General features: G+C 34.0%; 1 protein-coding gene across 1 annotated transcript in view; it reads left to right on the forward strand.

Moving 5' to 3' along the window:
• The window catches only part of TMX4 (thioredoxin related transmembrane protein 4), a 106,037-nt gene extending 90,351 nt beyond the window's left edge, over window positions 1–15,686 (forward strand). The window contains exons 7-8 of the mRNA XM_051975945.1: window positions 7,957–8,020; window positions 11,308–15,686. Of these exons, the coding sequence (XP_051831905.1) occupies window positions 7,957–8,020; window positions 11,308–11,618 (375 nt within the window). The 3' untranslated portion in view covers window positions 11,619–15,686. The remainder of the gene's footprint in view (window positions 1–7,956; window positions 8,021–11,307) is intronic.
• Window positions 15,687–25,192: the final 9,506 nt, after the last annotated feature.

Below are 25,192 nucleotides of genomic sequence, written 5' to 3' on the forward strand. Positions count from 1 at the left end.
GATTTGGAATCAGAGGACATGAGTTCAAATCCCTCCTTTGTAACTTGTTATGACTATTTCTTAGAAAGAATTCCAAATTATCTCTACCCTCTAGTTTCCTTGGAATTCTTTTCAGATATAATATGTGATTTTTTTTTTTTGAAGATTTAAAAATTTTTTCTTTATTGGATCTTATTTTGGAAGGTCAATCCTTCTACAATATTTGGTTGAAACCTATTTTCTGGTTTTTGTTTTTTGTTTTTTGTTTTTTTTTTGCTGAGGCAATTGGGGTTAAGTAACTTGCCCAGGGTCACATAGCCCAGGTAACACATAGGAAGTGTTAAATGTCTGAGCTCAAATTTGAACTCAGATCCTCCTGACTTCAGAACTGGTGCTCTATCCACTGTGCCACCTAGCTGCCCAAGTTTCTTATTTAAAAAATAGAAATATCTGTTTCAATATTTTATTTCTACTTCTGCTGTCTAAGCAATTTATATTCACTTTCTCAGAGTCATATAGTTAGTCTTTGGGATTTAGGGAATTCTAGTACCTCTGGATGTGAGGTCTGTTGATCTCTTTTCAAGACAATTTTCCACCTTTGGTGTCCATCTGATTTGCCCAAATTACTGCCTCTTCAAGAAGTTACATTCTGGTAAATAGTCTCACCAGACGGCCTTAACCAGGATAACTGAGTGACTTTAAATTTGTCAGTGAGCTGGAGGGGTAGGGATAGAGAAGAGAGTGGAGTCTACTTCAAGCATGTGAAAACTTCCCCTGGTGCAATGAATTGATGAGAACAATTTGTTCCAGTGCTCAAAAGGATAATTGAAGCAGCTGCTTAATTAGACATTGAAGATGTCAAGGTCATTCATTGCATCCTGGTCCATCATCAGTCATCTTGATTTTTGTCTTGCCAGTAGATTCTGATAACTCTGGGGGAAATGTGATGCTGAAGAGTAAACGCAACTCTGCTTCACTTAAATTCAATTTATGCACCAATCAGACATCATCTATACCATTTTGCTATTTTTTACCTATCTCAAAATCTGCTGTCATATAGCAGACATGGAAATACACTGGAGGCAGGGGTTACAGCTCTACATGCAGGTGGGCTAGTTCATAGGATCATGAATAGAAGCAACAGTAGGATTTGGTAACCTCCTTAGACTGAACAGCCTTTTTTAGGAACTGCACTGCTCACCTCTTGGCATGAAGAAAGGGCTAGAAAAGATGCTCTTAAAATTGTCTGCTTTACCCAACCCTTGCCTTACTGTACACAGCAGGCAGGAATCTTACTCTGTGGTCAGAACACCCTCCCCCTCCCCCCCAAAAAAGTGCAAAAGCTTTTGCAAAGGTTTACTCACCATTGGTATATGGAATTTGTGCACATTTATGGACAACATGAAACCCAGTAGACTTGAAAGACAAATCATTTTTGTTATGAGAAAACTCAGAAGATATCACATCCTATAAATAACAATCCTTAGTGAAACAAAGCTGGTAAATTATGGCTAGCTTACTGAAGTCAGAACTGCATATACATATTTTCCTGGAATAGCCACTGTAATGGGGACTGCTGTGAAGCTGACATAGGGTTTTTCAATCAAAGCTAATCTAGTCAACAAGCTTGTATACCCACCAAAATGAACAGATAACTGACTCATGACTGTATGATCGCCATTTTCAAAAAAGCTCCATAGCACCATTTTTGTGCATATGCTTCCACTAAACCCTGATATGGTTAAAGAACAATTTTAGGAAGACATGGAGACCCAAGAGGACAAGCTCGTAATTCTGGGTAACTGTAAGGTAAGAGTAGGTACTAATTATGCTTCATGGCAAGGAGTCGTTGGGAGGAATGGAATTGGAAACAGCAACAGTAATGGTTGCTTACTATTGAAGATCTGTGCATTTCATGACCTCATCACCAGAAACATTTTCCATTTCCCTTAATGCAATAAAAGTCTGTGGATGTACCTCACAGCAAACATTAGCATTTGATAGATTATGCCATATAAAGGAGAAGAAAAAGACAAGATGTCAAAGTAATGAAGGCCATATGTGGCACAGAATTCTGGACTGATAATAGACTTATCTTCTCCTAACTAAATATTTGTATTAAACAAAAGTGGTAGCCCCAAGGCGAAACAACTACCAGAAGATTTAATGTCTACAGATCAGAATGCTTATGTGAACACTATGTTGCTAATGGTAAATTATTTAACTTGAAGAAGCTACAAGCCAAGTGGATGGGAGAATTAGTATATGACTTTTTGTTCACAGATGATTGTGCACTCAGTGCAGCCACTGATGCTGAAATATAATAGAGCAATACTTGATTCTCCACTATTTGTGCAAATTTTGACTTCACAATTAACACAAAGAAAAACGGTTCTTTACCAGATAGCATAGCACCATTTATATGCAGAGCCATTGCTTATAGCAAATGAGGAAATTTTGAAAGCTGTGGATAAATTCACTTATCCTGACAGTATACTTTCTAGGGATATACATATAGGTATATGCATAATATGTTGCCAGAGTTATCTCAGCATTTGGGAGGTTCCAAAGGAAAGTGTGAGAGAGGTATTAGGCTGCTTACCAAACTGAAGATCTCTGGAGCTATTCTGCTGACCTCATTGTTGTATGCCTATGAAATCTGGACCATATAACAAGTGCTTATACCAGATAATTGAACCACTTCCATTTGAATTGCCTAAGGAAGATTCTGAAGATCATCTGGCAATTTAAGGTACCAGATACTGAAGTTCTTTCTCTAGCTGAACTGCCAAGCATTCAAACTTGATTGCAGAAGGTAAGTCTGATGGGCTGGTGATGTTGTTCAAATGTCAAACGTATGTTTGTCTAGAAGACTGTTTTGTGGAAAACTCACAAAAAGAACTCTTCATAAAACAGAGTACTCACAAAAAGCAAGCTCTCACATGGACATCAGAATAAGCAATACAGGAATTCTCTCAAGATCTCACTGAAGAATCTTGGAATCAGTTGTGAGATATGAAAGATATTGACACAAGACTGAACCAGCATGATGCATTTATATCAAAGAAAGCACAAATCAGAATTGTAGTAGCTCAAAAGACATGAAATACACAGGTTTAGAGATATCTCCACTCCAAATGTTCATATGAACTGTTTGTGCCTGACCTTTGGGTAAGCCTTCTAAACTCATATTGGTCTGATCAGACACAGTTCAACACAATGTACCTTGACCTCAAAATAGTGATATGATTTCTATCTTCTTTGAGCTTGAATGACAAATTCAAATCAAAAACAAATGATTCTATACAAGAGCTTCTATTGTATTCTAGAGCAATATTATCTGTGAATGGGAATATTTGAAGGATTTTATCATCTTTATGGAATCCCTTTCAAACCATTTAGATCCTGTGCAAGGCATCCTTCATTTCAGTGGCAAACATTGTTAGAGAACATGTCTCCTGTTTAATGATGCTTGACAGTAAATGATTAAAGAATCATGAAACAGTTATTTCTGTTGTTACATCTTTTTTTTTTATTTTTTATAATAACTTTTTATTGACAGAATCCATGCCAGGGTAATTTTTTTACAACATTATCCCTTGCACTTGTTTCTGTTCCGATTTTTCCCCTCCCTTCTTCCACCCCCTCCCCTAGATTGCAAGCAGTCCTATATATGTTACATATGTTGCAGTATATCCTAGATACAATATATGTTTGCAGAACCAAACAGTTCTCTTGTTGCACAGGGAGAATTGGATTTAGAAGGTAAAAATAACCCGGGAAGTGTTGGAATCCTTACTAACTGCTAACTAATTAGAGTTGATCTAATCTTACAAGAAAATGTTTTGGGCAGAACCTGAAACAAGGTACTAAGTAGAACTAATTAATACAAGGCTTGTGTTCACACCTTTACTCATTGGAGTTCAATGAGTTCACACCTCCCTTGAAGCTCTTTGGGCCAGAGAGCACTATGGGAGAAAACCCACAATCCCTCTCTTGAAGGAGCATAAATAGAGCTTCAATGGGCCAGTCGAAGAAGTTCTTCAGAGTGAAGAAGCTACAAGTTGAGATTTCACTGGAATGACATGAAGAGTGGTGCTGGCTCTGGAGGCTGAAGAAAGCAGAGGCAGAAGCAAAGGACAAAGCGGCAAGAGCTCTTGGAACCAAGCAGAGAGATAGGCCTCTAAGCTAACCGGGCTATATTGGAGATAATAAAAGATCTGAACTTTTATCACCTGGCTGCTTTTTGAGAAGAAAAAGCTCACCACAGGGAAGAAAAACAAAAATGCAAATAGTTCACATTCATTTCCCAGTGTTCTTTCTTTGGACATAGCTGCTTCTGTACATCATTTATCAATTGAAACTGAATTAGGTCTCTTTATCAAAGAAATCCACTTCCATCAGAATATGTCCTCATACAGTATCATTGTTGAAGTGTATAATGATCTCCTGGTTCTGTCATTTCACTTAGCATCAGTTCATGTAAGTCTCTCCAAGCCTCTCTGTATTCATCCTGTTGGTCATTTCTTACAGAACAATAATATTCCATAACATTCATATACCACAATTTACCCAGCCATTCTCCAATGGATGGGCATCCATTCAATTTCCAGTTTCTAGCCACTACAAACAGGGCTGCCACAAACATTTTGGCACATACAGGTCCCTTTCCCTTGTTTAGTATTTCTTTGGGATATATCCAGATTGCTCTCCAGAATGGTTGGATTCGTTCACAACTCCACCAACAATGCATCAGTGTCCCAGTTTTCCCGCATCCCTTCCAAATTCATCATTATTTTTTCCTGTCATCTTAGCCAATCTGACAGGTGTGTAGTGGTATCTCAGAGTTGTCTTAATTTGATCAATTTCTCTGATCAATAGTGATTTACTGTTGTTACATCTTTAAATGAATCTTATATGGTCTAAACATAGTCAGTGGAAATACTTATTTTCCACTTATTTATATTTATACTGGATAAGTGTAAAGTATGTCGTAAACTATCATTGAACCTGCCTGTCCCCTTCACTTACCTTCTCCAAGGAAGGAATCCATTTATCTAGATTATTCTCATCAAGTTTTTTTAGAGGTAGGAAAGTAGGTATATCAATTGTAGGTATGAGATCTTAATCTCATTCTTTTTCTTTAATAATAAGATCTGTTTTTTTCCCCAAGAATTTTTGTATTCTGTCTTCCAGAAATCTTGAAAATCTAATACCTAATTGTCCTAAAAATTTTGTACCCTGGCACAGAGTCTTGCCATGTATATATTTGGATTAATCTACCACACTTATCACTTGTTTTTTCCTTAGCATCATATCAATATCCTTAACAAAAATGTGATATTAGAGTCCAAATAGTTCTACAATCAATGATTGGGGTGGGGGGGAGGTTATAGAAATCTTTATGAATCTTGATTTTTTTGTCTGCCTTTCAGTTTAGTTTAGTTTAGTTTTTTTGTTGTGTTCTCCCAGTTTTACTTATAAATGCCCTCAAGATCATCTGGCTTATTTGAGCCTCTGTAACTTTTTTTTTTTATCCTTCCACTACTTCTCGCTGTTTTATAAAGTTAAAATTTTAAGTCTTCCACCATTGTATAAAAGAATTTGTGTTGCTCTGTGTTGTAATGTTTATCCTTTTGGCCAGGAGTTCAAGAGTTTGTTGATTGTGGCAGATTCTAATTAATTTTGTTTTTGCCCCTCTTTGGAACAATTTGCATTCCATGATTTTCCCATAGGGAATGATGATAGCTTGTGACTTTTTCCCCTACTATTTCAAATTTATTACTCTACGCATGTCATTCATTTTTTCATTTTGAAAAATATATAGATTGCATTCTATAGTCTCTCATTTTTAGTCTTTGTTCTAATTTTTTATTGATTTTCATCTCTTCTCCTTCAATAGTTTGATTATATATAGCTGATTGAGAAAGCAATTTCAGATCACTAATCCATCATTTCCTATTCATATAGTATATTCATATAATCAATTTTGTTTTCTGTAACATTATTCCATGTCCACCACATTCAGCTCTGAACTGGAACTAAATCATTGCAGAAGTGGAGGGGGATGAGAATTGAGGTCTGTGAACAAGTTTTGTTTTATTTTGTTTTTTTCCCCCCACAATTTGTGTGACCAGAGAATTCAGCATGCTATGAAGAAATTTCTTCAAAGTGCTTAGAAATGTTAGCTCTTAAAAAGAAGAAATGATCTCTGACTGAGACTTTATTTTCTATTTATTAGCCTATTTATTAGCCAATGTAGTATAATTGTCCAGTGCTCATGGTCCGTTGACATAACCTGAGAGAATCCAAGTTCATCTCCATGCACTTATTTTACAGATAAAGCCCCACAGAAAGCTAAGGGTCTTGCCAAGACCCCACTTTAAGTGTCATATTCCTAGCTTTCGGCTCCTGTCCTAAAGTTGCTATCTAGTGAACAAAAGATTAAAAAGAAATGGATTTATTTTGAGAAGAATTGTGGTTAAGATGAAATGACAAAAGAATACACAGAACCCCAAATAACAAGTTACAATTAAAAAAAAAAAAACAACAACTAGAACCAACAATTAAAAGTGTATTTGCAATGTTATCATAGATACTACCACAGAATAAAAGAGACAATTTATTAAGGCTATTCAGTTTGCAACATTAGTTATCTTTCCCTGTTTGTTTCAAATTATGTTTTAATTCTTAATTAAAAGATTTCTGGGAGAAAGTTTCATTTGGAAATTGGGATGGTTATGTATTTTGAGAATTTTGAAATTCTTAAATCATTTCATTTGGGGAATTCAAGAATATTTCTCAGAGAAAGGGACATGGAAGTTGGGCTCTAAAAGAGAAATAACAAACTTGAGGGATAGAAAGATTATTATAAACATAGAGGACTGCATGATAAAAGAAACAAATGCAAAAAAGTGAATGAAGGAGGCGAGATAAGAAATCGCAAATATTCTAGTTTGAATAGTGTATAGAATATGGGGAGAGATAAAGTATTATATAAAGATAAAACTTTTGCTCTTTAAGGCCAACAAAATATTTTACAAATATTAATTCATTTGCTCCTCAAAATAAATCCTGGAAAGCAAGTTCTATTATTCTTATTTTAAGAAACTTGCCCACAGTCACATAGCTAGTAAATGTCTCAAGTCATTTTTGAACTCAGGTCTTCCTTACTCCTGGCCCAAAATTCTGTACCATCAGCTGCATCAACTAAATTGATTGGTACTAGATGAAAGCCTTTGAATATCAAATAAGGGAGTGTGAAGTTTTTCTGGTGGGCAGTAGGGGACCTTGTGGATATTAGATTCGTAATTACCTAACTAAAACATAAAGTCAAATTTGCTTAATGCAAAGGAAAGATCTAAGCCAAATGCGTTAAATTTGAGGAGGCATAGGTCATTTCCCAGTAAAGGGGATTAGGAAATTATTCCAACAAGAGGTTGTGATTGAATTAGACCTTGAAGAAAGAGAAGTTCAACAATTAAAGACACAAAGGAGTTTATTTTAAAATTCATGGTGACAAGCAGAGTCATAAATGACAAAAAAGCAGGACAGGGAAAGGGGGAGTTTAGAGTAGCTAGGACAGAGAACAAGTGAAGATAATGCATGTGAAATATGCCTAAAAAGATAACATTGGAAGTAGGTTGTTGAGAGTCTTCCATGTTAGAATAAGGAATTCATACTTTATTTTATAGATGATGAGGGAGCTACTGAAAGGATTTAAGCAAGAGAATTAATGATCTGAGCAGTATCTTAGAAAGATTACTGGAGTGGTCATGCATAGGATGTATTTATTGGAGAAGGTAGAGACTGGAGACAGGGAAGTTAAAAGGTTATTAAAATTTTCTTTTATCATTGCTCACTGTTGATCATTTATTTAGAAATCCATGCCTGTGTTTTGGAACAACATATAACTTGAGTATTAAATATTGTCTTTTTTATACCTTGAATCATATCTTTTATTTTTTTCCCTCTCAGATATTGGTTTTACTTGCAGACTGCTTTTGTCCACCTAAACCAAGAGATGGAATAGATCAATCTGGTAAGCATTATGAGCTAATGTATACCATGTCTTTGGAATGATGGGGGGGAAAAGGGAGAAGTAATGTGAAAGCTCTTGTTTGATTTCTTAAATGTAATTAAGCCTTTTTACCATCAAACAATCTGTTTACTGGTACACTGGGGATATCTCTAAGAAGAAAAAAAATACTAAGGACAAAAAATATCCTTATATATTCTCTACTAATTTAAGACAATTATATAGGAGGACATTTTTTTAGTTTCCAGAATTTTAAAAGCCATTCCATTCTAGATTTTCCATTCTTCTTATCATAACAAAGGACATAAGTTGAGCAAATTTTATGTTTTGTTTGTATATTCTTGTGTTTGTGAGGCCAGAGAACAAAACTAGGAGAAAAAATATATATTAATCTCTCTCTCTCTCTCTCTCTCTCGCTTTTTCTTTCTCTTTCCCCCACCCTTTTTTTCCCCTAGACCTATAATTGTTCATGTTATAAACTAGCAATGTAAAAACTTCCTCCACTGATGCTAATTAGGAACTTTTTTGTATTTTACATTCTTTCTCAGCACCCAAAAAGATTAAATTACTTGCTCATGGTCACATAATTTTTATGTACTGAGGTAGGACTTATACCCAGATCTTCCCAATTCTAATGCTATGTAAATCATATTCTTAACACTTCAGATAAAGCTTGATATATGAATCTGAGAGTGTCTGCACTGGTTGTTTCTTTGATAATTGTGAGGACCCAGAAACTTTCATTGCTCCCTTGCTGCTACTGAATAAAATTCAAACTCCTTAGCCCAGTTTGGAAGGCCCCTAAAAGTTAGTTGCAAGCTATCTTTCTAGTTTTATGCCAAGCTATTATGCTTCCACTCTATTTTTCAAAATCAAATACTTTCCGTCTCTTGTTTTCATTCTATGCTCTCCTCTTTGTTCTTTTCACCATCCAATCATGGAATAGATTTTCTTGCCTAATGTCCATTGATTGAAATCTCTTCTTTTTTTTTCAAAGCCCAGCTCAAGTACCAAGTCTTCTAGAAAGCTGTTTGTTTTTTTTAATCTTCCTTTCTTCAACTCCTTCAACTTTCTTCAACATGATCCTTATATCTAATATCACTAATGTCTATCTGTCACTCATATCTAATATCAGATCTTCCTTTGAATTGTAATTTTCTTGTCAGCCCCTAACTCTTCTCTTGAAAAGATTGAAAACATCCTTTTGTGATCTTCATTCAATCCCTGATACTTCAAAATATTTCTTTCTTCACTCATATTCTTGTCCTTGTACTCCAGTGTCAAAGAAGAGAATTTTTTTGTCAAGATTGACATCCTCACTTGCATTCTTGAACTTCTATTCTGGTCTTTTTCAGGAGCTTGCCTTATTGAGAATTAATTCGCTCGACCACTATGATCTTCATTCTCCCCTTATCCACTACTTCCTCCCCCTCTGCCTATAAGTGTGCTTAAGTTTTTCCCATCTATTAAAAGGGAAAACATTCTTTGACCTTGCCCATCCCTGGAGCTATCATCCTATATCCCTCTTCCTTTTCCCTACTAAATGTCTAGTAAGAGTATGCCTTATCACCCATCATTCATTCATTCCTTTTTTAATATTTACATTCCAACTTGTGACTCTATGACTCTAATGAAATTGGCCCTTCAGAAATTACCAATGACCTTTTAATTGCTAAATCTAAAGATTTTTTTCTGAATCTTCATCATCCTTAACTTTGAACATCATTTAAAAACATTGCCAATCCCTGTATGCTTTCTTTTCCTTTAGCTTCTTTGACACTATTTGAGATCTTGTTTCTGCTTCTGTCTATCTGCCCATCCCTTTAATGTAGCCTTCTTTCGCCTTCTAAATATGGGTGTCTATTAAGGCAAATATCATGGGACCCCTTATCTTTTCCCATGACACTCTTTTCCTTAGTGGTTTTCCTTATTCTTATGGGTTTAGTTATCACCTTCATATAGATAATATTAATAGTTAACATTATGGCATGTAATCTACTATATTCCAAACACTGTACTAAGCACTTTACAAATAATATTTCGTTTGAGCTTGTAATAACCTTGGAAGATAGGTGCTATTATTCCCATTTTACAGAGGAAAAAAATAAGGGAAGCAGAAGTTAAGTGATTTGCCTAGGTTACACAACTAATAAGTATCTGAGGCCAGATTTGAACTCAGGTCATCCTGATTCCAGGTTAAGCACTCTATCCACTATCCTTTTAGCTATCCCAAATGATACTTTTTCCCAATCTAATGCTATTTATTTATTAAATCATTACATATATTTATTTTGTCCTAAGTTTAAAAAATAAAAAAATAGTTCCATAACATAGTAGAATAGGGAAAAGATGATTGCATATGAAACAAAACTGCAAATCTATTATGTTCAACTCATTTTTCCTTTTAAAAATATATTTAAATTTATAATGTAACTTTTTTCCCTTTTATTCTTCCTTCCATATAAATAGTTACTATTAGATACAAATATATCATTCTATATATACTTTTATCTATTAGTTCTTTCTCTGGATGCAGATAGCATCTTTCTTCATAGGTCCTTTGAAGTCTAATCATTCACCCCTAATTGACTCTCAGAAATCTTTACCCACTTGTCTTGCCAGCACCTCAAACTAATATATTCAAAACTCTACTCAATATCTTCTCCTGCCTACTCCTCTCAATTTCCCTGTGTCTTTTAAAAACACTACCATTATCTTAGTTACCCAATCTTGAAGCTTGAGAGTCATCTTTGAATCTTCTTGACAACATCTCACACTTTCTGCCATTTTTACTTAAGTGATTTTGTACAAATCACTTAAGGTCTCAGGTGATCAATTTCCAGATCTGTAAAATGAAAGGGTTGGAATAGATGACTTTGGAGTTGCTTTGCAACTCTAAGCCTATACTCCTGTGTTGCTCTTAAATATTTTCTTTATAGCAGAATATCTCCTGTAGAATTTAAAATATGTTAGGAAGAGAATAGAAATTTGCTTTTTGTAATATCTAAGATTAATATAGAACTGAGTAATGCCATAGGAGGAAATATATTAAGTCTCCATCAACGATCAGAAGTCTTTGAAATAAATAGAATTCAGGTAAGATTAAGGACAAGGACAAAAAAAGCAATTGATTAATGTATAAACAGAGGTGTCCATTCAGAATTGTAGAAATTAGCTTAATAATTATCATTTAAATTTTTTAAATTATTGAACATTTGTGATTTGGTTGCTTACTGGATACTGATTTCATATTCAGTGCAAGTTATTTTTACTTTTATTTTTCTTTATAGAATTAATTGAAAAGGAGAAGGAAGCTCTGATAGTTGAAGATCTAGGAATTTCAGAAGGGAAAAAAGACCTTTCAGATGAAGAGGAAGAGAAAGATGACCTATCAGAGGGAGAAGACGACAAAGAAGATATTTCAGAACGAGAAGAGGAAAGAAGCAATTCAAATGATGAAACTTCTGAAGATGACTCTGCAGTGGATGAAGGATCAGCAACTGAAGATGCAGGGAATATCCCAGACCAACAGTTGACTGATGTGGAGGCTGAAAGTTCAGTGAGGCAGCGTAAAAGTCATGTTGCTGATGGAGAACAGTAATTTTTTTAAAGTTATCTTCAGCAAACTGGACCAAAGAAATGTGTCAGTTTCCCTTCTGGTCTACAGTGGAAGCCAAATTCTTAATCTCTCCTGCATGAGCCAGCTTCTCTCTTAAAAGCTTATATTTAATAAACATCTAGTCCTAAAAGGTAGTAATCCTTATGTAGTAATGAGAATCTTTTAGGCATGACAATCAAAATCAAAAATAAGATCCATTATTCTGCTTGGAGATTGTTTAAGATTGTAGGGTTAAGAAGTTCTGATTGTAATAGGTGGCCATTACTCCTTTTTAATATCCTCTATATTCATTGCTCCAAGCCACATGAGATGAAAGCATATTTGACTTCATACATCAGCAATAACAAAATGTGTCCTAATAACTGTAGTAGAAGTTTCCCTTCCTTAGTTGGTCTTGAATGTTTTTGTCAAACCGTATGGAAAACATCAGACAATGTAGTCAGTCAATAGTTATTTATTGAAATAGAAACTGAGAGGCCTTTAAATATTATCCTAGTACAGGAACTGTGGCTATGGTGGTTTAGCTCTCATCACTGCTCACTGAAGTACCTTCATTATGCTCCCGTTTTTGCTTCTCAGTTTTCCTTCTCAATGTTTCTTTTAAAAATATACTGAGTGCACTGTGACAACAGGGACTAGTCTTGGACTGGGCTTCCTACATACAACACCAGCACTCTTCAGTTCCCAAGTATTCAGAAGAACAGCATACAAGTTAATGTGACATCAGCCAAGCTTATTATGACTTCAGGGGCTTAGATCATTGGAAACCACAGGCAATGAATTATTGACAAGCAAATGCTGAAAACGACATGTAACCTTCAGAGATTCAGAAGGAAGTGGTCATTTAGCAAGAGGAGAACTTTTTTTTTTTTTTTTTTTTTTTTTTACCAAAAGGCAGTCATTTCCCCCAACACACTTCCACCTCCTTTCAACTATTTCATTGAGAAGTCTTTTTTTTTTTTGAAGCCAGAAAATCCTCTTAGTCTTGCCAATATAAGCAAGTCATGTGCAGAGAGCTGCAGTATGATGTGGTACTATTTCCCTCTCCAGAGTAGCTCCCTGGCTCCATCTGAGCTACTTTAGTAATCATAACAACTAAAAAGCCACTTATGGTTTCTTTTTTAGTGAACTGACCTACTGGTGAAAGAATGAGTGAAAATCAAAGCAGGAAATGAGAGAAATGGTTTCTTCTCTTCCCACCTACCCTCCAACCCCCATTCTTTTTAATCCTACAAAGAAATGCATCTTTGTAAATCTCTCAATACTTGACTTATTAAAAGTGCCCAGGGATTTCGTTTTTTTAACTTTCTTTTTTATTTGTCTTATATTTAAGAAATAAGTTGAGAAAATAAGGAACCAAGTTGTGCATGGATTCTCCAGGTAGGACGTATCACCTCCTCTCACACCACTCCCCTTTTAGGGGGATGCACTAGGGTGCATAATAAGGAAAAGGACAGAATTTAATAAGATCTAGAAATTATTTTGTCACCTTTTAAAATAAATTAGGTATACATTTGGTTATTCCAATTGTATTCTCTTTGGGTGTGCTAAAAATAAAGAAATTAATGTGGAATTCTGAGAATCTCTGCCTTCAGTGGTTGAATAAAGTATTATAGGGCTTACTTTATTATTATTATTATTTTTAATATATAAAATCTGATCCTGGGATTAGTTTACATCTTTAAAATGTCAGGTGGGGCAGCTAGGTGGCACAGTGGATAGAGCAACAGCCCTAAAGTCAGAAGGACCTGAGTTCTAATCTGGACACTTCCTGGCTGTGTGACCCTGAAGCAAGTCACTTAACACCAGTTGCCTCAGCAAAAAAACAAACAAATTTTTTTGTTTTGTTTTGTTTTTAGTTTTCCTTTCCCCTCCCCTTGGGTGTGAGGAGGGGACAGTAAAGATAATAATTAAAAAGAAAGGATTTATTCCAAGGAATTGTAGGGTTTCTCTTAAGCCCCTGCAGTCCCATGAATTAGATTGTTTATTTCATAGTTTTACTGCTGCAGAATAGATACAGGAACAAACCATGTACCCAATAGGCATATTGTATTCATATTTGTGTTCTTGATGATCTAATAAATATTAATGTTATATTAGGTACTTAATATATTCCAGAAAAAGAGACTTGATCTTTTTTCCTTAGTTATTTAAAATCTAGGGAAAGTTACACTTTGATACTTGGTACTGTTGTTCTTGAGATAGCTATATAGCCTTAAGAGCTTTAAGAAATCTCAAAGTTGTTGGACAGTTACTCCATTTCCTGTTTTTTTGTTTTTGTTTTTGTTTTTGCTTTTGTTTTTGTTTTTGTTTTTGTTTTTTTCCTGACAGGACTATTCATATATATATATTCTTTTTTTCCCCCCTGACAGGACTATTCATCTCTCCTTCAAAGAGATAATAGTTTCACAATTACAATGTGTACCTGATACCAGTAGCCTTTCTAATTATTTGAAATCAGTTTGGCCCATAGAAATGGCCTGGGATTTGAGTTTGAATTCTATATTTTCCACATGTGCCCATTGGCATGTTATATCACCTGTAGAGGCCTTGGAGTCTTTGTCTATAAAGTGAAAGGCCAGAATCGATAATGTACAGATCTGTAACCCTAAAATTTCTGCAGTATTGTCTTACATTTGTTGTTCAGACATTTTGGTTATATTACATCTGACTGTTCATGATTATGTAAAATGAATTTTGATATGATAAGTGTTAGAGTTAGTTATGTTTTTTAAGTGGGGAATATAGACCTTTAAACTAGTGACAGGATAGAATAAATAGTTCTTGGAAGAATTTTCTTTCTACAGAACATCTTTCTACTGTAGTATTTCAGTTTTCTTAGTTTGGACTATGATTTATGGTCAAACCACTCCTTCTTTTATTTCTCTATTTGATAGTGAAATAAGCCTTTTTTCCCTGCCCTCACTTCAAGCTTTAAAGAAAGATGAGAGGGTAGGTATCATTCAAGTATGAAAGCTTTGCAGTGCAATCTTTGTTTATATCTGGTTCATTTGATCACTATTTTATTTATAGTAACTTAAATTATGTAAAGAAATGAAAAATAAATGTTATATTATCTAGAAGTTTTAGCTTCATCAGGTTTGGCTTTCAAAAAAACAATTTTAATTATTTGCTAGCAAAGAAATCATGTTGATTTCTATAGGATTTCTGTGTGTTCTGCAAAATTGCATATACTCTAACCTACCACTTAATTGCAAAGAATAGCATGGGGGGGGGCATTGTTTTATATCTTCAAGTCAGTGTTAACCATCTGAAATTTTATGACTCAGTCTTTGAGTGGTAGAAAAAGCATAATTTTAAGTGATGGGGAAAAAGGGGTAAAGATGGGCAAGATAAGCTAAATATATGATTTGTTTGATAAATGAATGATTACATCATGTAAATGCAAATCAGGATAGAAAAGAAAAAATGTAGGTTGGTGACTTGTTCTAAAATGAATATTTCATTTTTCTTTGGCATCCTTCATCCCAGTACAATATTGAAGTGTTATTTCTGCCAGTATTATAAATGAGTAGTTTATTCAATCTGCCACATTGCCAAGGTTTTCAAAAATACTTGCTTCTCTCTTCTGTGTCAACAGTAAAAGTATTTTATTGTTACATTGTGTTTACCTCATTCATGTGTTTTGATTCACTTGAAAAAACACAACTTATTTTGAAAAGTTGAAACGTATAATTAACTTATTCAATATAGTATGCGTTATTACATGATTGATTGAGACTAAGCAATAGGAGATGTTTGGAAAAAGCACGTTTCTGTCAACATCATCAAGCTAATTACCAGCATGTAAACTACATAAACCAAGCTTTCTCCTAATTGACTTACTTAGTATAAAGAAAGTTTGAGGTAGAAGGCAACTAATGTATGTGAGTCATGCAGCTTTGACATTTTGTATTGGCTATAAATGTTGAATGATATTTATGTTACACAGCTTTTTTCATGGAAATGCAATCTTTTTATATAAAAGTTCAGCAGACTTGCTATTGCATATTTGTATTGCAATACCTTATAAATTTAGTATTTAAACTCTTTGTGGCTACTCTTGATTCTTTTAATGCAGTGGTATTTAAAGTTTTATTTTCCTTATGGTGCTTTGTGTAAATCTTATGAATTTATAATATTCTTCTTTTACAGTTTCAAATGATGTGTAAAAAGCTGAAATAAGAAATCAAGACAGTTTTGAAACATCATTATATCAATACTTAATAGTTATCTCAAAGATTGTAGTCAAAATACCTTACTTTTGAATGAAAGATTCTACATGACATTCACCCTTTTGGATTATATAGAATATTGGCTTAATTAAAATTGGCTTTTACCCTTTAGTTGATTTCTCTCCCCCACATCATTTTTTTCTTTCTTTCTCCTTCTTGCCTCATTTTCTTCCCTCTTTCTCATCTTGCTTCTTCCTGTCTTCCTCCTTTCCTATATTCTCCTCATTCTCCCTTACAATTTCCAAAGTTGTCTTTCTTTCCTTCTACTCTTTCCCTCTCCATGTTTCCCTCTACTCTCTTTTCCTCACCTTTCCCTCTCCTATACATTTTTTCTGTTGTGACTCTGAATGGCCTAAGTTTGGCCAAAGACATATCTAAAATTCTAGCAAACTGTAAGGATATAGCATGTGTCACCTCATTACTCAAAGCTTCTGATTAGCCTAAACCCAGGCTGTTTACCAATCTTTTGAGATTAATTGGAATTGAGACTAAGAATGATGATACTTCCTCTGTTAAAGGAAGCTATGCCAAATTTGGAGGAAACGTTTAGGACTCTTCAAAGTTTTTTAAGTTTGTATAGACAGCTCAGTTGTGTCTAATCCTGACTCAATTGAGTGAGCTAGAGGAAGACAACTATGCTTCATACTTTCTTCCTTACAGTCTAATGGTATATCACCAGACTACTCTAATCAGTGTGGCATTCAAAAAGCACAAAGAAAGGTCTTTGTCCCTGATAAACAGTATGATGATACAAAGATGCATATAGTATTTCATCCCTTGCTTTGCTTGAAAAACTAGGTGGGAGAGAACCAAAGTGAAATCACTAAATAAACATATAACTTAGTGTTTTATTGATGTGGAAAAATGGAAACACTATAGGCTGAAAATTAGAACACCAACTAATGAAGTTGATCTTAGTGAACAAAACACTTTTTATGATTTATTCTGATCTTGGGATAAACATTGATTCTCTGTAAGCCTTTGTTTTCCCATCTATAGTTGCTCTCTGTGAATATTCTTTATGGATGAATACTCTTTATGGATTATGATTTCTGGAATGCCTGATGAATAATTTAGAAATTTACTTTCATATTAAGCTTTTTCCTTTTTCTTTAGTTTTTTTTTTTTTTTTTTAGTACTTTCTTATACATACATAGGATACTTCAGAATATCAAAGACTTGAGGTTTAATTAGTCTGAAAATTCATTCCACCAATCTAGCTCATAACTCCTCCAAGATATGATTTAAAAGAACTGCTCTGGATCCCAAATTTAATTCTTTTTAAACTACTCTTTCAAGGGAGAAAAGCATAAACAGGGGTTAACAAGATGGCAATTAATACAGAATTGGTCGTTTTAACCATAAATGTGAACGGGGTAAAACTTCCCCCATAAAGAGGAAGCGGTTAGCAGAATGGATTAAAAGCCAGAATCCTACAATATGTTGTTTACAGGAAACACAGCTGAAACAGGGAGATACATGCAGATTAAAGGTAAAAGGTTGGAGCAAAATCTACTATGTTTCAGGTGAAGTCAAAAAAGCAGGGGTAGCCATCCTGATCTCAGATCAAGCTAAAGCAAAAATTGATCTAATTAAAAGAGATAAGGAAGGGCACTATATCTTGCTAAAGGGTAGCATGGATAATGAAGCAATATCAGTATTAAACATATATGCACCAAGTGGTGTAACATCTAAATTCTTAAAAGAGAAATTAAGAGAGGTGCAAGAAGAAATAGACAGCAAAACTATAATAGTGGGAGATCTCAACCTTGCGCTCTCAGAATTAGATAAATCAAACCACAAAATAAATAAGAAAGAAGTCAAAGAGGTAAATAGAATGCTAGAAAAAAATAGATATGATAGATCTCTGGAGAAAATGTAATGGAGACAGAAAGGAATACACTTTCTTTTCAGCAGTTCATGGAACCTATACAAAAATTGACCATATATTAGGTCATAAAAACCTCAAACTTAAATGCAGTAAGGCAGACCACGATGCAATGAAAATTACATTCAACAAAAAGCCAGGGGAAAGTAGACCAAAAAATAATTGGAAACTAAATAATCTCATACTAAAGAATGATTGGGTGAAATAGCAAATCATAGACATAATTAATAACTTCACCCAAGAAAATGATAATAATGAGACATCATACCAAAATGTATGGGATGCAGCCAAACTGGTAATAAGGGGAAATTTCATATTTCTAGAGGCATATTTGTATAAAATAGAGAAAGAGAAGGTCAATGAATTGGGCTTGCAACTAAAAATGCTAGAAAAGGAACAAATTAAAAATCCCCAGTCAAACACTAAAATTGAAATTCTAAAAATAAAAGGAGAGATCAATAAAAATCGAAAATAAAAAACTTGAATTAAACTACTCTTTCAATTGGCTTCTGAAATATGATCCAGATTAGTTTTCAGATGACAAACATTTTTTTTCTTAAAGCTTTTTATTTTCAAAACATATGCATGGATAATTTTTCAATATTAACCCTTGCAAAATCTTTTTTTTTTTTATTTTTATAGATTTTTATTTACAAGTTATATGCATGGGTAATTTTACAGCATTGACAATTGCCAAACCTTTTGTTCCAATTTTTCCCCTCCTTCCCTCCACCCCTTCCCCTAGATGGCAGGATAACCAATACATGTTAAATATATTAAAGTATAAATTAGATACACAATAAGTATACATGACCAAACTGTTATTTTGCTATACAAAAAGAATCAGACTCTGAAATATTGTACAGTTAGCCTGTGAAGGAAATCAAAAATGTAGGCAGGCAAAAATATAGGTATTGGGAATTTGATGTAATGGTTCTTAGTCATCTTCCAGAGTTCTTTTGCTGGGTGTAACTGGTTCAGTTCATTACTGCTCCATTAGAACTGATTTGGTTCATCTCATTGCTGAAGATGGCCAGGTACATCAAAATTGATCATCATATAGTACTGTTGTTAAAGTATATAATGATTTCTTGGTCCTGCTCATTTCTTCAGCATTACGTCATGTAAGTCTCTTCAAGCCTTTCTGAAATCATCCTGTTGGCCATTTCTTACCGAACAATAATATTCCATATTATTCATATACCACAATTTATTCAGCCATTCTCCAATAGATGGGCATCTACTCAGTTTCTAGTTTCTGGTCACTACAAAGAGACCTGCCACAAATATTTTGGCACATACAGGTCCCTTTCCCTTCTTTAAGATCTCTTTGGGATATAAGCCCAGTAGAAACACTGCTGGGTCAAAGAGTATGCACAGTTTGATAGCTTTTTGAGCATAGTTCCAAATTGCTCTCCAGAATGGCTGAATGTATTCACAGTTCCACCAACAATGTATTAGTGTCCCTGTTTTTCCACATCCCCATTCAACATTTGATTTTTCCCTGTCATTCTAGCCAGTCTGACAGGTATGTAGTGGTATCTCAAGAGTTGTCTTAATTTGCATTTCTCTGATTAATAATGACTTGGAGCATCTTTTCATATGGCTAGATATAGTTTCAATTTCTTCATCTGAGAATTGTCTATTCATATCCTTTGACCATTTATCAATTGGAGAATGGCTTGATTTTTTATAAATTAGAGTCAATTTTCTATATATTTTGGATATGAGGCCTTTATCAGATCTTTTGACTGCAAAAATGTTTTCCCAGTTTATTGCTTCCCTTCTAATCTTGTCTGCATTAGTTTTGGACAAACATTTCTACATCAGGCTTATATCTAGATCCTTCAAAGATCAATAAAGCTTACCAACTTGCCAAAGCTTGGGCTTCAGTTTTCAAGAATCCTGGATACAGTAAGAATCTAGTGGAAAATTGTGTGGAGCTCTTTAGAAGAAAGGTACTATTATTTGCCATCCAGTCATCTTTATATTCTAGGCTCTTTCTAGCATTCTGAGCTACTCTCAACACTGACTTCTCTTCATAGCCTTCCTATCATTACTTTCTAATTCAAGACTGTATTCAATATTCATCTGCCAAAAGATTAGATTTCCAGAAAGGAATTTAAATAGCCTCACCTGTCTCATTAAGGGAAAATATATATATATATAATTTTTAATTATTTTTATTTACTCATTTATTTGTTTGTTTGTTTGTTTTTTGCTGAGGCAATTGGGGTTAAGTAACTTGCCCAGGGTCACACAGCTAGGAAGTGTTAAGTGTCTGAGGCCAGATTTTGAAGTCCACCTGACAAAGGCTGGTGCTGTATCCATTGTGCCACCAAGCTGCCCCTTTTTCCTTTTTCTTTTTTAAAGGACATTAGGTAAAACCAATGAAACATTAAAACTTTTCATTGAAAAAATAATCTGGCATTTTTTTCCTATATATCATTCTTTTCTAATGAAAGAAAAATTTGGAAAACATGAATTCTTTTCTCTACATATTTTGGTTAATGCTCAAAGACCACAATTTCCTTGTTGCTGTTTCTAAGGTCCTCTCTGCATTCTCTTTAATCAGAAGAGAGAACATTTAAAGTAAAGATGCATTTTCCAATCTATATTACCAGTCACGAAATGTTAAATTTTTAAAAATTCTTCAAAACATTAAAATTTGTGTTTTTATATGCATATTTGAGATGACTATGAAAAGGAGAATAAACATTTCTTAATAGTTTGTTGATTTATGAGTTTGTAATTGTAACAAAAAATTAAGAGATGTATTAAAAATTCTCAAAACTATTTCCAAAGACCTTATTGGTGGAACTGAAAGTAAATTTTTTTTTTCAGGATTGAAAATTCATATTTAAGAGATGTTCTAAGAAGCAGATAGCTGGCACAGTGGCTAGATGTTAGACATGGAGGCAGTAAGTGCTAAGCAGAGATCCAGCCTCTCTTAATAGCTATGAAACTCTAAAATAAGTCATTTAACTTATTTGGCTCAGTTTTCTCATTTATCAAATGTAAATAGTGATATCACCTACTTCCAAAAGTTGTTGTAAGGAACAAATTTCATAGTTTATAACAATATTTGTAAAGTTCTTTGCAAACCACAAAACAATATAAATTTTATATGTTTATTATATATTATTAAATTATATTAAATTAAATTTAATTAATATTAAATTATATATAATATTATTATTATTATTAAATGCTGATTATTCTTTTGGGGATTCCTCCCAAAATGAGACGTGCTATATGCTGGTTTTTATTAGCAATGAATGTAATAGTGGAGAAATTTAGATAAGGATGAGCATAATGATAAAATTCAGAGACTTCATTTTTACCTGTCTTGAGCAAGAGAAGTTCTTTAAACAAAGGTTGCATAATATTTGATGTTGAAAAAAAAGGAATTGCGTTACCAAATAATGCTCAGTAAATTTGTTCAGTTGGAGTGTTCGTTTTCTTCCTGTTTGTTTATATATCTTGGTCTTTGGAAAATGTATTTGTTCATCAGTGGTATGTCTTTATTGTCCCAGGATAAACTTCAAAATCTTGGAACCAAAACATATCAAAAAGTAAACTTGGGCTGAATTTGCAGGGCCCTTTGCTATCACCAATTTGCATATTTGATTCTCTCAGAATAAGCTTAATTTAATCACCTAGGAGTATGTCCTATTTGGGGGCACTTATGTGTCAAATTTCCCATTTCTGCATTCGTAGCAGAGGATAAAATAATTTGAAAGACAACAGTGCAATTTCAGAGTTGGAAAGAATTTCAGAAGATCATTATACCTTAGCTGCAACTGCCCTCTGGCAGAGCCAAGGTGGCAGAGAGTAAAAAAAACTTTGCCTGAGCTCTTTCTGGCTTCCCTCAGAATCAAACCTCTGAATGGATTTTGGAGTAGCAAAACCTACAAATATTTGGAGTGAACAAATTTACAGCAGAAGATATCTTGGACAAACTTCAGGAAAGATCTGTCTCAATTGGGTAGGGGAGGATGCAACTCAGTTCAAGAGTGGAGAGGTGAGGTTCTATAAGCATGGGCAATACTGTGGGACATTCTTAACCCAAATGCAGCAGTTTTGGTTACTCTGTCCTAGCTCAGAAGGCCAGTAAATCAGTAGACTAGTTGTGAGACCTCCAACACAATTTCATAAACACAAATTTGAGCCCCTGAACTCCAGCATAACAGACAGGATTTGGCTAGGCCCATCCAGCACAAGGAGGAAATATGTAGCACCACAGGGAAGAACAGAACCCAAATCTTGAGGATACTAAAGGGAAAATTCCTCTAGATGAAGCCTCAAAGGGAAATAAGAACTGCTCTCCAACTCAAAAAGCTCTCTTGGAAGAATTCAAAATGAGACTAAAAAAGGGAGTTAGAAAAAAAATGGGGAAAGTAAATGAGAGCTTTGAAAAGGGGAGTTTGGAAAAGAAAACACTAAACTGACTGAAGAAAACAACTCCTTAAAAAATAGATTTGGTGATATGGGAAAAAAAATAACTTGGAAAGTAGGATTGATGAAATGGAAAAAGAAACAACTCCTTAAAAATATAATTGGTGAAATGGAAAAAAAAAATCCAATGAACAAAACAACTCCTTTAAAAGTAAAATTGGCCAAATGCAAAAGGAGGCTTAAAAAAAAAACTAACTGAAGAAAATAATTCACTAAAGATTAGAATTGGACAAATGAAAGTGAATGACTCAATGAGACATCAAGAATCAGTCCAGCAAACCACTCCCCCCCCCAAAAAAAAAAGAAAGAAAAAAATAGAAGAAAATATAAAATATCTTATCAGAAAAACAATTGACCTGGAAATTAGATCCAGAAGAGACAATTTAAGAATCGTTAGACTACCTGAAAACCAAAATTAAAAAAAAGAGCCTGGACAACATCTTTCAAGAAATCATCAAGGAAAACTACCCTGATATTCTAAAACCAGAGAACAAAACAGTCATTGAAAGAATCCACCACTTACCCCTGAAAAAGACCCTGAAATGAAAGCTTCAAGGAATATTGTAGCTAAATTCTGGAATTTATTTGGTCAGATCAAGGAGAAAATAAAATTCAAATATCGAGAAGCAACAATCAGGATTACTCAGGACCTATCAGCTTCCACTTTAAAAGATTGAAGGGCCTGAATTATGATGTTCCAGACAGAAAGGAGCTTGAACTCATTTATTCACCAAAGAATCATCTACTCAGAAAAAAAAAATCTTTTAGTGGGGAAAAGATAGACATTCAAAAAATAGAGAATTTTCCATTTTTTTTTAATGAAAAGACCAAAGCTGAACAGAACATTTGATTTTCAAATAAAGAACTCAATAGAAGCATAAGAATGTAAAAATGAGAGAAAAAACCCCCTGTGTTTCTTTAAAGGTTAAATATTTACATATGGGAAGATGATATATGTAACTCTTGAGAAGTGTATCTTTGTTAGGGATATACTTAGAGGATATAGGTATAAGATGATTTTAATGTGATGATATATCAAAAAAAAAAAACTACGTGTGAAAAAGAAATTGTACTGGAAGAAGAGAAAAGGGAAAGTAAAATGGTGTAAATTATATCACATTAAGAGGCAAAAAAGGACCTATTACAGTTGATGGAAAGAAAGGAGGGGAATGAGCATTGTTTGAACCTTAATCTCATTGGATTTGTCTGGAAGAGGAAATATCATACATATTTAGTTTGATATAGAAACTTGTTTCACCTTATAGAGGAGTAGGAAAGGAAAAGAGAAGGCAAAGGGGAGGCTAATAGAAGGGAGGGAGGCAGTACAAGGCGAAAAGGATAAAAAAGGAGGAGCTGAAAAAAAGGAAGTGCAGCTTGAGGGAAGTGATGGTCAAAAGCAAAATGCTGATGAGGCGGGGAGAGGGAAAAGGAGAAAGAAAAGTATAACTTGGGGAAAATATGATGGTGGGAAATACAGAATTAGTAATTTTAACTATGACCGTGAATGAAATGAACTCTCCATAAAATGGGAACAGCAGACTGGATTAAAAGCCAGAATCCTACAATATGTTTACAAAAATACATTTGAAGTAGAGATATGCATACAGAGAAAAAAGGTAAAAGGCTGGAGCAGAAACAATTATGCTTCCATTAAAGCAAAAAAAAAAAAAAAAAGGCAGCACTAGCGATCCTGATTTCACATCAAGCAAAAGCAAAAATAGATATAATTAAAAGAGATAAGAAAGGAAACTACATCTTGCTAAAGGATACCAGAGAATGAAGTAGTACCCATATTAAACATATATGCACCGAGTGGTATAGCACCCAAATTCCTAGAGAAGCTAATAGAGTTGCAGATTAAATCGTCAAGAAGTATTCAATCTCTCTCTGTTTCTTTCTCTGTCTCTCAATCATACACACACACACACAGGCATAATAAACATATATATATATATATATGTATATATATATATGTATAATATAGAGAGAGAGACAATAATATGAACACCTCTTCCTTATTTCAGTGATTTCAAAATTAGGGTGTATGTGTGTGTGTGTAGATAGATATAGGTAAGATATCTATCCAATCTCTTATCTATTTATCTAAAAATAAAGTAGATAGGATAGAAACAACAGTATAAGAAATTAAGATGAAAGTACCATCTATGTGTTAGACATTTCTATAATGGTTGTCCCACAGAAATCTCAAATTTAATATGTTCCCCATGCCTATAATGCTTATTTGTCAACTCTTAAAATCTTGGTTTCCTTTAAGACTCAACTGTAGTATTATATCCAGGAGATCTTTCCCATTATCCCCAGTTGTTAGAGCCATTCATTTTAAAGCTATTTTCATAATTTCTGTATTTATTTTGCATATATTGATTTTATAGTATTGCCTTCATTAGTGTATAAATTCTTTGAGATCAGGATCTTTATTTGTTTATTTGTTTGTTTACTTTTTTTAAAGAGAGAGTTGAGTATATTTGCAAACAATAAGAAAGGAGCCAATAGATAGGAAGAAATTGAAGAGGACAGAATGGGGAAATGGTGGTAACAACATGCTGGAGAAGGCCATAGGGAATGGTATTAGAAACAGAATGTCTATTTTATCATCCAGAACTAGAGCAAAAGAAGAAATAATGGGAAACATCAAAGGGAATTGAGATGAGGAGAGAGAAATGGAAGCTCAGTGAATGGCCTTAGTTTTGTTGTGTGTGTATGTGTGTGTGTAATATGAGTCAGGGTATTCATCAGAAAATGTTAGGGATTGACGAAGTGCATTTATTTTGTGTTCCATGTCCAGATAAATTTCAGAAATCCTACTAAAAATAAAAGGACTGACTGAGAATTGTTGGATTGACCTTGTTCCTAGTGTTTTCTGCATAAACCAAGGGATGTGATTACGAATATGAAAAGGAGGCAAAGAGCTGGGGGCCACACATCCGTAGAGCTTCTAGTTTGTCTCCAAGAAA

This window comes from Antechinus flavipes, chromosome 2 (assembly GCF_016432865.1).
Source record: "Antechinus flavipes isolate AdamAnt ecotype Samford, QLD, Australia chromosome 2, AdamAnt_v2, whole genome shotgun sequence".
Lineage (NCBI taxonomy): Eukaryota > Metazoa > Chordata > Mammalia > Dasyuromorphia > Dasyuridae > Antechinus > Antechinus flavipes.